The sequence below is a fragment of the Hypanus sabinus genome, chromosome 5 (genome assembly GCF_030144855.1).
Source record: "Hypanus sabinus isolate sHypSab1 chromosome 5, sHypSab1.hap1, whole genome shotgun sequence".
NCBI lineage: Eukaryota > Metazoa > Chordata > Chondrichthyes > Myliobatiformes > Dasyatidae > Hypanus > Hypanus sabinus.
In genome coordinates, this window is record NC_082710.1 from 75,408,154 (window position 1) to 75,423,174 (window position 15,021).

The 15,021-nt window shown below is 40.6% G+C and overlaps 2 protein-coding genes across 4 annotated transcripts in view; one reads left to right on the top strand and one right to left on the bottom strand.

Annotated features, from left to right (window-relative positions):
• Positions 1–3,306, top strand: part of snapc3 (small nuclear RNA activating complex, polypeptide 3) — a 74,750-nt gene extending 71,444 nt beyond the window's left edge. The window contains exons 10-11 of one of the 3 annotated variants that reach the window (XR_009512232.1): positions 874–981; positions 2,962–2,989. Coding sequence is in view for 1 of the 3 variants with exons in the window: in XM_059970131.1 (XP_059826114.1) it covers positions 874–981; positions 2,962–3,109 (256 nt within the window). In the remaining 2 variants the exon portion in view is untranslated. Of the gene's footprint in view, positions 1–873; positions 982–2,961 lie in introns of all 3 variants that reach the window. The other 2 variants (XR_009512233.1, XM_059970131.1) reach the window with 2 other exon arrangements.
• A 9,186-nt stretch (positions 3,307–12,492) lies between these two features.
• The window catches only part of psip1a (PC4 and SFRS1 interacting protein 1a), a 67,237-nt gene continuing 64,708 nt past the window's right edge, over positions 12,493–15,021 (bottom strand). Inside the window, exon 15 of the mRNA XM_059970130.1 lies at positions 12,493–13,498. Coding sequence (XP_059826113.1) covers positions 13,402–13,498 — 97 coding nt within the window. The 3' untranslated portion in view covers positions 12,493–13,401. The remainder of the gene's footprint in view (positions 13,499–15,021) is intronic.

Sequence of the window (15,021 nt, forward strand, 5' to 3'; positions counted from 1 at the left end):
TAAAAACACGCTGTAGCGGTGTGCTACACGCAGTCAGTAAACTGCAGTCAAAGATAGCTTTATTCGAACTAAACAGCCTTGCTTTTAAGCCTCCCTCAACCCGCCCCCCCATGGGCGCGGATGCTGCAAAAGACACGTACTCACAAACCCCCGTAGGCTATCTCCCTTAGCCTGAACGCTGGCTAATTGTGAGCCGGTTCGGATGTGTCAGGAAATGGGTCGCCACAACGTCTTATTTAGATTGTACAAGATCACCATAATCTTCAAATTTAGATTTACATTTCAAAAACTAACAAACTAACATAAAATACATTTTAATTAAATACTGACCATGTAGCGGTGTGCTACACGCAGCGCTAAAATTACGACACGGAGTCGGTAACTGCAGACGAAGGAAAAAACTTTATTCGAAATCTTCAGCCTCACTTTTAAGCCTCCCTCAACCTGCCCCCCCCCCCCCCCCCCCCCCCCCGGCGCAGAGGCTCCAAAGCTCTGTGCTCGCAAACCCCCGTAGGCTATCTAATTGTGAGCAGGTTCGGATGTGCCAGGAAAAGGGTCGCCACAACCAATTATTTCCCAAAGCAACAGGGAGCCGCAGCACAGACGTAAAAGAGCCACATGTGGCTCCGGAGCCACGGGTTGCCGACCCCCGGTCTACATGAACGGGATGGGCTGCATGCCTGTTTCAGTGCTCTGATAACCACTACACTAAATAATAACAAAAATCTGGGGATTTTTTCAGATGTTATTAAGCATTCACTACACAGTACATAGAATGTAATAAGGCACCAAAGAATTACTAGGGCAGTATTTGGTGCTTATGTGATAAAGTTTAGAACTAATGTAACTATTTACATCTATTTGTGCTCACAGAGTTGTCCATCATGATGATTGCCTAGATAAGACATTGTACCCATGCATTATCAAAAAACCCTGGATGTGGACTCGGAAGTGCTCAGTTTGTAAGTTATTTATAGTCAGGTGAGTTGTATGCCATTGTTAAAGCCAATCTACCTTTTATTTCTCACAAAAATAGTCATTGACTCATAGAGCCCACTTAGTCTGTGCCAAACTGTTATTCCATCTAGTTCTATCAACTGCACCTGGACCATACTGCTTCATACCCCTCCCACCTATGTACTTAACCAAACCTAAAAGTTGTAATGGTAGCTCATTCAACACTCTCACAGCCCTCTGAGTGCACAAGTTCCCTTCAGTGTTTACCCTTAACCTATGACATCTAATTCCAGTCTCACCTGCTTACATTTAATCTAGCTATAACCCTCATAATTTTATATACCTCTAACAAATCTACCCCTCTCGTTCTCCAATGCTCCAGGGAATAAAGTCCTAACCTATTTATCTTTCTCTTTGACTGAGGTTCCTGAAGTCCTGGCAACATACTTGTAAATTTTCTTTGTTCTCTTTCAGTCTTATTGATATCTTTCTTTCAGATAGATGACCAGATCTGCAAACAAAACTCCAAATTTGGTCTTACCAATGTCTTATTGAACTTCAATGTAGCACTCCAACTTCTATATTCTGTTTTGATTTATTAAAGACAATGTGCCAAAAGCTCTATCTACCTGTGATACCACTTTTAAGGAGTTATAGATCTGTATTCCCATATCCCTCTTCTACTAGACTCTTCAATGCCCTGCCCTTCAACTGTGTAAGTCCTACCCTGGTTTGTCCTCCCAAAGTGTAATATCTCCCATTTGTCTGCATTAAATTCCATCTGCTGTTTTCAGCCCATTTTTCCAACCTGGGCCAGATACAGCCGCAAGCCTTGATAGTTTCCCTCATTCTCCAGTGCACTCCAATTTGCTGATCCAGTTTACCGCATTATCATCCAGATCATTGATGTAGATGACCAAAAACAATGGACCCAGCACTGATCCCTGCAGCACACCACTCATCACTAGTTATGAACCTATTTATCTTTTATTCTTTTGTCAAGTGTGCGTATGACATGTACAGAAACCTTGAGGTGTTCAAGATGTTTCAAACTGAACCATGGAGAGAGCCAGTTTGAATTTTATTAATCTTAGTTCAATGTCCCTTTGAGGACACACTTCACTAAAGCTAGGAGAATTCAAGGTATGTTTATTTGAGGATGGAATCCTCAATGCTACATGACTGACACTGCTTCGTCTGAGGATGTGGGCAAAGTATTTTGGTGAAAGATATGCTGTTCTTGGGAGTGAATTCTGAAATGATGGGTGACCCAAAATATTTTTCTATGGTTCAGGTACTGAGTATGCCAGATCAGTAACTTGAACATACTCAATGCTTCTGTATTTTTGCATCACACTAAATGAAACCACTTCACCTGGACATGTAAAGTTCATCTAGAAGAGGCTACTGTAGTTGACTTTTTTAATAGCAAATAAGTCTAGTTTGCTCAGATATTAAAATAATTTTTGGTTGTAGTGCTCAGTAACCCACATCAACCTACAAGCTAAACTTCATGGAAATACTGTTAAACACATTGCAGTTAAATCTTGAAGTATCTATGAAATTAAGGCAGAGGTTTCAAAAACTGTCTCGTGATTATCAAATGATCGGCAATGTGGCAGTTTGGAGAGGGAGAGAAAATAGTTGTTATGAAAGTCAGTCTTTATAAGACCATAAGGCATAGCAGCAGAATAAGGCCAATGTCTGTTCCATAATTCCATCATGACTGATTTATTATCCCCTTCAACCCCATTCTCCTTGTAACTTTTATGCTCTGTCTGATCAAGAACCTGTCACCCTCCATTTTAAATATATTCAGTGACTTGGCCTCCACAGTTGTCTGTAGCTATATATTCCACAGATTCACCACCTTCTGGCTAAAAAAATTGCTCCTCATCTCTCATTGGACTACAGGTGCTTTTTCAGTTGTGGATATACAAAATTGTTTGTTAGTTAAGCAATTTTTCTAAAAAAAAAAATTATTTTGTTGTTTCTTTTATTCAGGTGGGTGACCAACAATGATAGTTTTGCCCCTCAGGATCCATGCTTCTTCTGTGACACGTGTTTCAGAATGCTTCACTATGACACCGACGGGAATAAATTGGGAGAATTTCTTGCATATCCTTATGTTGATCCTGGAGTGTTTAATTAAACCTTGTCTTAAGAGTCTGTTTATTGTGGGATAATGAAGTATAATCTGACTGGTGAAAAGCTTTTGACGGTGCCAAATAGTGTAGAGATTAAACACTCGTGCAAGTAACCACCTTCAGCATTACCAAAATGGCATAAATGCTCATGTTAAATTACTGAGTAACTGTTCTTGTAGTAAACTTGAAAATTTTAAACTGATAGATTTTGAAGTATTATTGAAGGAAATTTGTCATTTCATCAAAATAACTTAATTTTGCAAAAATATTTGCTGGAAGAACCGGATTTGTATGGAACCGGCTATATATGGAACCAAAAGAAATGGGAGAGATATTAAATGGGTTCTTTGCATCTGTATTTACTAAGTCTATGGAAACAAGGCAAACAAGTAGAGAGGTCATGGAACTTACACAGATTAAAGAGGAGGAGGTGCTTGCTGTCTTGAGGCAAATCAGAGTAAATAAATCCCCAGGACCTGACGGTATTCCCTCAGACCTTGAAGGAGACTAGTGTTGAAATTGCAGGGGCCCTGGCAGAAATATTTAAAATGTCGATATCCACAGGTCAGGTGCCAGAGGATTGGAGGATAGCTCATGCAGTTCCGTTGTTTAAAAAAGGCTCAAAAAGTAAGCCAGGAAATTATAGGCCAGTAAGTTTGACATCGGTAGTAGGTAAATTATTGGAAGGAATACTAAGAGATAGGATCTACAAGTATTTGGATAGACAGGGACACTTATTAGAAACAGTCAGCATGGCTTTGTGCATGGTAGGTCATGTTTAACCAATCTATTACAGTTTTTTGAGGAAGTTACCAGGAAAGTGGATGAAGGGTAGGCAGTAGATTTTGTCTACATGGATTTCAGTAAGGCCTTTGACAAGGTCCTGCATGGGAGGTCGGTCACTAGGTATACATGGAGAGGTAGTAAATTGGATTAGACATTGGCTCAATGGAAGAAGCCAGGGAGTGGTAGTGGAAGATTGCTACTCTGAGTGGAGGCCTGTGACTAGTGGTGTGCTACAGGGATCAGTGCTGGGTCCATTGTTATTTAGATAGATAGATAGATACTTTATTCATCCCCAAGGGGAAATACAAACATTTTTCCAGTGTCCCATACACTTATTGTAGCAAAACTAATTACCTACAGTATTTAACTCAGTATAAATATGATACACATCTGAAATCACCCTCCCAAAAAGCATTAATAAATAGCTTTTTAAAAAGTTCTTAAATAGTTTACTAAAGTGCATTGAGTGGTAACTTAAGCTCAGTCCTAACCCCGGCACTTTAACATGTCTTGCCCCGGTGGTTGAATTGTAGAGCTGAATGGCGTTGGGGAGTAATAATCTCTTCATCCTGCCTGAGGAGCATTGTATTGACAGCAACCTGCCGCTGAAGCTGCTTCTCGGTCTCTGGATGATGCTGTGCAGAGGATGTTCAGGGTTTTCCATGATTGACCGTAGCCTACTCAGTGCCCTCTGCTCTGCCACCGATGTCATACTCTCCAGTTCTGTGCCCACGACAGAGCCCGCCTTCCTTACCAGCTTATTAAGACGTGTGGCGGCCCTCTTCTTAATGCTGCCTCCCCAGCACGCCACCACAAAGAAGAGGGTGCTCTCCACAACTGACCGATAGAACATCTTCAGCATCTCACTACAAACATTGAATGATGCCAGCCTTCTGAGGAAGTGCAGTCGACTCTGTGCTTTCCTGCACAGGGCATTTGTGTTGGCAGTCCAGTCTAGCTTCTCGTCTAACTGCACTCCCAGATACTTGTAGGTCTTAACCTGCTCCATTAATGATCACTGGCTCCATATGAGGCCTAGGTCTCCTAAATTCCACCACCATCTCCTTGGTCTTGGTGATATTGAGATGCAGGTAGTTTGAGTTGCACCACATCACAAAGTCCTGTATCAGTTTCCTATACTCTTCCTCCTGACCATTCCTGACACACCCCACTATGGCCGTGTCATCAGCGAACTTCTGCACATGGCAGGACTCCGAGTTATATTGGAAGTCTGATGTGTACAGGGTGAACAGGACCGGAGAGAATGATGGGTATAGATAGTGAATGCAAGTAGGCTTTTTCCACCAAAGCTAGGGGAGAAAGAAACCAGAGGACATGGGTTAAGGGTGAAGGGAGAAAAGTTTAAAAGGAACATGGGGGGAGGGGCTTCTTCACGCAGAGAGTGGTGGGAGTGTGGAATGAGCTGCCAGATGAAGTGGTAAATGTGCTCCACTTTTGACATTTAAGAAAAACTTGGACAGGTATATGGATGAAAGGGGTTTGGAGGGATATGGCCCAGGTGCATATCAGTGGGACTAGGCAGAAAAAATGGTTTGGCACACACATGAAGGGTCAAAAGGCCTGTTTCTGTGCTGTAATGTTCTATGGTTCTACTTAACAGTAGGGTGGAAGCATATCTAACTTGTGGTACAAGCTTAAAACCAAGAGTTAACACACACTAAATGCTGAAGGCAAATCAGGCAGCATCTACGGAGGGCAATAAACCGTCAACCCAACCTGGACTGCAAGAATCTGTCTATTATTGGTGAAAGCTAAAGTGAACTGATTTTGGATCATACCCTCTGCAGAGCCTGGCAAAATATTTCCACATATATTGCAATTCCTTTCCATCTATAGCATTACCTATAGAAGGGAAATGCAGTGTGTGGAAATGTTTTACTAACCACACTAGTATGAATAATGTTAGCAAAATGCCATAGTGGTGGAATATTAAAATCATTTAGAGAAATGGAGTACAGTGTTTTGGTTTCTGTTTAAGTGGCAATATACTTGCATTGGAAACAGCACAGGCAACTTTATTAGGTTGACATCTGGAAAATGGGTAAAGTAGTGTTGATCATGAGGATGCTCTGTGGGTACAAGGGCAAATGAAGATCTGAATCATTCACTGTTCTGCATACAATCTACCTCTGGATGTTTACCTTTTAAGAGTTTGTGTTATAATGAAGTGACCAGAGCTGAACACAAATCAATCGTGCTCTAACCAGACTTTTTCGAGCTGAAACGTTACTTCCCTACTCTTGAATTAAACCCCAACTAATGAAGGACAAAACACCAAACACCTTCTAAATATAATGACCCTATCAACTTGAACTGCAACTTTGAGACAGATCTAAAGCTGTGGACCCCATACTCCCTGTTCTCCTGTTAGGAATCCTGCCGTTAAATGTATTTTGACTTCCATTTCTGCCTTCCTTCCTTCACATTTCTCTGCGTTGAGCTCCATCTAGCACTTCTCTGCATCCTTTCAATATCACATTGTAACCTACAACATTCTATACTAGCCACACCAGCACCAACCTTCACACCATCTGCAGACTTACTTATCCATGTTGCCAGTACTCTTCCAAGTTATTTATAAAAATCAAAGAACAAGGGACCCAGAACAGGTTCCTGTAGAACATCATTCATCACCCACCCCCAGGCCACCTGTGGCCAGGTTTCCCTGCATTCCATACCTCCTGACTTTCTGAACGAGCTTACTGTAGGGAAGCTTGTCAAATGTTTTACTAAAATACATCACACCACATCCACTCTTCTGCCTTCATCAATTTGTTCTGTCATTTCAAAGAATTCAATTAAGTTCACCCCTCCCCAAAAGCTTTACCAACTATCACTAATCAAGCTGTGCTTTTCCCAATGCTTGTAAATCTTGTAAGAATCTTCAAGTTTGTCCACCTTTAACATGGGATTATAATTTTTAGGATTATCTCTACTTTCTTCACCAAAGGAATAACATTTGCCACTCTCCAATTTTCTACTACTACTGTGGCCAGTGAGGGAGGAAGCATCATTGCCGTAAACACAGCAATTTCTTCCTTCACTTCAGGGGAACAGTCCGGTCCTGGGGATTTCTCTATCATAATGGATAAAGCAGTGGATGATTGGCAGGCACAGAGTGAGAATCAAGGGAGCCTTTTCTGGTTGGCTGCCAGTGACAAGTAGTGTTCCACAGGGTCTGTATTGGGGCAGATTCTTTTTACATTATATGTCAATGATTTGGATGATGGAATTGATGGTTTTGTTGCAAAGTTTGCAGGTGATATGAAGATAGGTGGAGGGGCAGGTACTTTTGAGGAAGTAGACAACAGAAGGACTGATTTGGAGAAGTGGCAGATGGAATATTGAGAAGTGTATGATCATGCATCTTGATAAAAAAAACGAAATTTACTATTTTCTAAATGGAAAGAAAATACAAAAAACCTGAGGTGCAAAGGGTCTTGGGTCCTTGTGCAGGATTCCCTAAAGGTTAATTTGCAGGTTGGGTCTAATGTGATGTTGGCATTCATTTCAGAGGACTCAAATAGAAAAGGATGTAATGTTGAGTCTTTATGAAGCACTGGTGAAGCCTCGCAGTATTTTGAGCCCCTTATCTTAGAAAGGATGTGCTGAAACTAGAGAACGTTCAAAGGAGGTTCATGAAAATGATTCCAGGATTGAATGGCATGTCATGTGAAGAGCATTTGACAGCTCTGGGCCTGTATTCACTGGAATTCAGAAGAATGAGGAGTGACCTCATTAAAACTTATCAAATGGTGACAGGCCTTGATAGAGTGCATGTGGAGAGGATGTTTCCTATGGTGAGAAACTGGGCCAAATGACCTAATTCTGGTCCTATATCTTATGGTCTTATGAGAATGGTTTACAAAAGTTCTGACACATATTCTCTTACTTTGACATGTTCCAGTATATCAGGCTATTTTATGCTCGTCTCATATTCAAAGTTCCTCTCACTGGTGAATACTGAAGCAAAGTGATCTCCTAACACCAGGCACATTTTTTTTTCTCTGATCAATCCTACGCTCACCCTGTTCTTCACCTACATCTAGAATGCCTTGGGGGTATTGCTTAATCCTACTTCCCAAGTCCTTTGAATGTTCCTCTGTCTCTCCTCAGTCCATTAAGCTCCTTCCTGGTGACACTGCAACTTACTGGAGCCCTGTCTACTCTGCAGTTTGCATCCTCAAACTTGAGATATGGGAGCAGAACCATAGTTCCTTCACACCATCATACTTTCCACTGAGGGGACAAACATCCCGAACCCACAGCAAGTACTCCCTGATCAACCTCCCATTTCCGAGTACATCTGTTCCCAATTTACATTCAAGTTCCTACCTAATAGCATCATAATTCATATTCTCCAATTAAATATTTTACCACTGTTGGTTTCTATCCCAGTCCAAGACTAAAGTAAAAGTCACTTTTTAAAATGTTCACCTTCCGAGATTCTGTATGACCTTTCCTTTAAGCCAGGCTGCCTACATATTGTATCAGTAATCCTTCCTGGACACACCTATCACATTTCATCCCCTCTAATCCTTTTGCATTGAGGAGGTGCCAATCAATATTTGTGAATTTGAAGTTATCGACGATAGCAACCCATAATCTTTACACCTTTCCAAAACCTGCCTCACAATCTGCTCGTCACTGTTGTGTGCATTTATGCAGGATACCCCTCAGTGTCCTCATCGCCATTGTGTGCATTTAAATAGAATGCTCCCAATAGTGAGTGCAGCTTTCGGGTTTCTTTCTTCCACCCATTGACTCAGTAGATGATCTTTCTGTGACATCCTCCCTTTCTCCGTTCCTAAGCAATGCCACTCTCCCCCCCACATTCTGTCCCTTTGGTAACATCTAAACCCCAGAACGTCCAACAAAAACACAATACATGGAACAAAAGGTCCACAGACTGACCTATACTCTTAACCATAAAACAATTATAGCACGGAAACGGGCCATCTCAGCCCTTCTAGTCCGTGCCAGCGCTTACACTCACCTAGTCCCACTGGCCCACAACCCTCCATTCACTTCCTGTCCAGAAACCTATCCAATTTTACTTTAAATGACAATACCAAACCTGCCTCTACCACTTCTACTGGAAGCTCATTCCCCACAGCTACCACTCTGAGTAAAGAAATTCCCCCTCGTGTTACCCTTAAACATTTGCCCCCTAACTCTCAACTTATGTCCTCTTGTCTGAATCTCCCCTACTCTCAATGGAAAAAGCCTATCCATGTCAACTCGATCTATTCCCCTCATTATTTTAAATACCTCTATCAAGTCCCCCTTCAATTTTCTATGCTCCAAAGAATAAAGACCTAACTTGTTCAGCCTTTCCCTGTAACTTAGGTGCTGAAACCCAAGTAACATTCTAGTAAATCTTCTATGTACTCTCTATTTTGTTGATATCTTTCCTATAATTCGGTGACCAGAACTGTACACAATACTCCAAATTCGGCCTTACCAATGCCTTGTACAATTTTAACATTACATCCCAACTCCTATACTCAATGCTCTGATTTATAAAGGCCAACAGACCAAAAGCTTTCTTCACCACCCTAGCCACATGAGATTCCACCTTCAGGGAACTATGCACCATTATTCCTAGATCACTCTGTTCTACTACATTCTTCAATGCCCTACCATTTACCATGTATGTCCTATTTTGATTATTCCTACCAAAATGTAGCACCTCACACTTAACAGCATTAAACTCCATCTGCCATCGTTCAGCCCACTCTTCTAACTGGCCTAAATCTCTGTAAACTTTGAAAACCTACTTCATTATCCATAACGCCACCTACCTTAGTATCATCTGCATACTTACTAATCCAATTTAGCACCCCATCATCCAGATCATTAATGAATATGACAAAAAACATTGGACCCAGTACAGATCCATCAGGCACACCACTAGTCACCGGCCTCCAACCTGACAAACAGTTATCCACTACTCTCTGGCATCTCCCATCCAGCCACTGTTGAAACCATTTTACTACTTCAATATTAATACCTAACGATTGAACCTTGTGTGGAACCTTGTCAAAGGCCTTACTGAAGTCCATATAGAGAACCTCCACTGCTTTATCCTCGTCAACTATCCTCGTAACCTCTTCAAAAAAATTCAGTAAGATTTGTCAAACATGACCTTCCACACACAAATCCATGCTGACTGTTCCTAATCAGACCCTGTCCAACCAGATAATTATATATACCACCTCTAAGAATACTTTCCATTAATTTACCCACCATTGACGTCAAACTGACAGGCCTATAATTGCTAGGTTTATTCTTAGAATCCTTTTTAAACAATGGAACCACATGAGCAATACAACATTCAGCCCTTGTTCCTGATACTTCTCACATAAACAAAGAACACATTTCAACCCACCAACTGACTGCGGTTATGTACTTCCACTGCTTATCCTTCCTCAGTCTATATGCTGCATCTAACTTTACACATCTGGCCAATCCACTGAGGGTACACACCTCCCTGCCAAACCAGAATCAAATCTTCCCAACAACTCTAAATGATCTACAAACCTGAAACTCTGCTCCCTTATACTTAATTCTTCAGCCAAATATTCATTTTTTCAGCTGCCTATATTCTCTCTTAAGGACCTCATCCCTTTTCCTACCCAAGTCATTGATACTAATAAATATGACTTCTGGCGACTCAACCTCCTCCCCCAGAATGCAGCAAACCCAATCCAAGATGTCCCTAACCCTGGGACCTGGGAGATAACACCATCTGGGAGTCTCTTTCGAGTCCACAGAACCTCCTGTCTCATCTCTAAATATTGAACATTCCCTGCAAAGAACAATTCCAATTGAGGTTAGAGGCAGAATCAGACACATTAACTGGCAGGGTTGGCAGGCCATACTTGGTACAAAGTGAAACCTAACATCATGAATGGCAGCGATGCTTCATTCCCACTGGCTTTTATGCTAGTTTGAAAGGAAGAGTAGAACTACAGCTGTGAGGATCCCTGCAACACCTGGTGACCCTGTGATCTCTGCTCAGAGGCCAATATCAGGCTGTCTTCCCTTGCAAGGTGACAGGCCCCCATGGTGTACCTGGTTGGGCTCTGAAATGTTGGGGGTGTTCAGACATTTTCAGCCTTTCATTGCCACTGTCAGAAATTCCCACTCGCTTCAAAAGGGCAACAATCATACCAGTGCCTAAATTGGCAGGAGATTGGGGTCGAGAGGAAAAACGGATCAGCCATGATGAAATGGCAGAGCAGACTTGATGGGCCAAATGGCCTGATTCTGCTCCTATATCTTATGGTCTAAGAGCAGGATGAACTGCCTTAACAACTATTGTCAAGTAGCACTCACATTTTCTGTTGGTTATGGCTGGAACCAGCTCCTGCCTCAGCAAAGAGCTGGGCCTAGTTGCAATTTGCTTAAAACTAATGCAATCTCATTGGCTCTTAATGTGATCTTGGATCACTTGGACAATACTAATACTTGTGGCAGGCTGCTGTTTATTGACTACAGCTCAGTGTCTAACACAATCATTCTCCAGGCCTGATCAAAAGGCCCCAAAATCTGAACTTCTGTACCTCCCTCTGCAACTGGATCCTCCCCAGCATCCAGGACATCTTCAAGGAGCAATGCCTCAAAAAGGCGGCATCCATCATTAAGGACCCCCATCACCCAGGATATGCCCTCTTCTCATTGCTACCATCAGGGGCTGTGGTACAGGAACTTGAAGGCACACTCAACAATTCAGAAACAGGTTCTACCCTTCTGAAAGGGCATTGAACCCATGAACACTACCTCACTACTTCTTTGCCCATGTTTGTCCAGTATTCCCCCAAACCATTCCGATCCATATACATAGCCAAATGATTTTAGATGTCTTTGTACTTGCCCAGCGGTCCCTTTTAAATCTTTCTCTTCTCACCTTAAACTTGTGCCCACCATTTTTGGTTCCCTTTTCCCGAAAAAAAAAGGCTGCAAGCATTAACCCAATAAAGGCCCCTCATTTTCTACACATCCACAAAACAAATCTACTATGCTTCAAGGAATAAAGTTCCAGCCTACACAATCTCTCCCATTTATATAATACTCCAAGTAACACAGAGAAAATGTTGGAGGAACTCAGCAGGCCTGGCAGCATCTATGGAAAAGAATACAGCTGACGTTTTGGACCAAGACCTTTCCATCAACTGTTTACTCTTTTCCATACATGCTGCCTGGCCTGCCAAGTTCCATTAGCATTTCGTGTGTTGCTTGGATTTCGAGCATCTGCAGATATTCTCTTCTTTGTGATTGTAGCATAACGTCACAGCTCTTCTATCGAATGCCTTGACAGACCCTGTCCACCTATGATGCCACTTTCAGTGAACTACAGTACTCCCAAGGTCCCTCTACTCAACAACACTCCCCAGGATGCCACCATTCACTGTACAAGTCCTACCTGATGTGACTTCTCAAAATGCAACACCTAACACTTACCTGGATTGAATGCTACTTGCAGAATATAACTGGCCTCCATACTGCTTCATAAACAATGCAATCCTTTATTGTCCACTGCTACTTATCCAGCAAGAAAACATTTCATTAGAGCAAGTTTGAGAATGTACTGCAAATTATTTTATTGACACCAAATAATCTTGTGCACCTTTAGTGCAAAATACTTAGCTACAGTTACTCAATCAAGTTTACAAAATAAAAAAATCAATGTTTCTTTACTATCTGCAATTCCAGCATTAAGAATATATCCACACTCACTATCCTAATAACTATAGTTTTTTCCTTAAACAAAAATATTGATCATTGAACAAAGCAAACATTTTGATGCAAGTTTACAGCAAAATCTAAAGCCCAATCCCTCCCCATTTGAACAAAGCCAAATACAACACATTAAAAGCATTTCTGCAGCTTTACCTGTAGAAGCTTTCAATATCACAAAGTATAAAAACAAAATCAATTCAAACCGAAGAATATCTTCACAAACATTACAGGCCATTATAAAAAAAATTACTAAGCTAGTATGAATATTTAGCTATTTTTCCAGAGCAAAGTAAAATATAAAAATGTTTTAAGAAATATTTCTGACATTACTGCAATTTCAACATAGAGCAGCAAAACCTAGTTGAATATTTGGTAGCAGGTAAGATTTGGCCTTAATACAAAACAGCATTGAAACACCACTGAATTACTATACACATCCAAATCCATCACCTTACAAATTATACAAAACATTTCAGAATGTGGGTGAAGTAGAAGAGAAACAAATTTACACCTAGGCTTTGGCAGTTTCATGTGGTGATATTATTATGTGCTTATTTGCTGCTATACTCTTTTCCTGGGATTTTTTTTTCTTCTTCTAAAGAGGATATCCAGTGTTAAATAACAAGTTTCCTACATATTAGAACAATTACAAAATACAAAAAACAGCTTCCATTCCCACCCACCTCCAAACTTCAAATGAAGGGTTGTGTTTTAACTTTGGTGACAAAAGACTGATTAAAACTGTTCAGCTTTCAGTAGGTGGTTCCATCTCCACTTGACCAGTCTCAGTATCAGTTGATGGTTGTTTTGCCAAATGCAAAACATCAGATGGATGCTGCTCACTGAAATGAAAAAAAGATTACATTCTCATTTCATTCTCCTTTAAAAGTCAGCTTGAGGACAATGATTTTAAGGGAAGTGAAGCCCCTTCTGAGAGAAAAGACACAAGGTATGCCAGCTAGTGTTATTCACATCATTCCCACCTCTCGGGGCATAGAGTAATTTCTGTAATGTGCTGCTGTGTAAAAATGAGGAAATCCAGAGTGATAAATTTGAATTGCTATTTAAAACTTCCTCAAGCCTTCACACCGCTATCAAAATGTTAGTGAAAACTACCAACTTGAGCAAGATTTTACTCATTTATTTTCTCATCCTTTGAGCTAGCATCAGTTTATTAAATTTATAAGATGCTACATCAGTACAAGTTACTGTTAATAGGCTTTGATGAGATTACAGCTGGTATTAGCAATAAAACAATCTACAACTAAGATGAAAGCTTACCATTGAAAGTCAAAAAATCACTAAGAAGAGAGTTAGGGCTTAGCTACCTGGGAAGAAATATCAGTAGCAGAATTGACTACATTAAATTATTTCAGCAAGATCATGACAGGCATTAGTTATTAATTAGCCGAGACTTTCACAATCTAAGACAGGAGTGGTGAATACTATTAATATTGCCATTGAAAGATTTTTCAGACAGTTAAAAGATTCAGGAATGGAATTCCAAAGATCTAGAACCTTATTCTCTGGGTTTTTCTCTTTGGTCCAGTCACTAACTAAGCTCCTTCAATGTGCTGTAGTTTAGCTCTTAGTCAACATATTCTTGCCTCCAAATTTAGCTGCTTTGTGAATCAATCAATTGCATTTCAATAATTATCCAACCCAGTAAAACTTCAACATTTCCAAATTCAGCCTAATGTTACACCGTCTGTATAATACGTGAATTTTGAAATTTCCAATTCAGAATTGTTGGATGCCCGACATACTTTGCAAACAGATTAATAGAACCTGCCTCTTTACAAATCACACTGGGTGCACCATCATTTGTCATTGAAAGGTCAACTTGTCAACCAAATAGTTCTTATACATTTCTATTCCTGTAACGTGCTCAGGTAATGTTACAAATTTAACCAGTTCTAGGTATATTTCATTACCCTTACAAAATCGAGCAACAATGACTAGCCTAGCCTAGAACTCATATCAAGATAAATTGAATGAAATTTACATGAGCTGATATAGCTTGTTAGCTGTTCTGCTTTCTTTGTCCCCATCTGCAATATTCTACCTTTTACTGTTTCTGCTCACTGGCAAATTCTTAATATGCTGAATACATTTTTTCTTTTTTCTGAAAACCCATCAAAACCCTCTGCCTCATCACTTAATCCTTTTTGTTTCTTTGCTGGTGTATCTGGCATTCAGAACACGCCGAAAAAGTTAAACAATTTTAATATATCTCATGGATAAACTTGGGTAACAGTTTTATTAATATATCTTAACTGCCAAAAAGCAAATATTCATGGAGGTACTAAAGTGCCTACAGTATTTATCACTGTTATTGATGAATATCGAGCGTTCACCCAAAAAC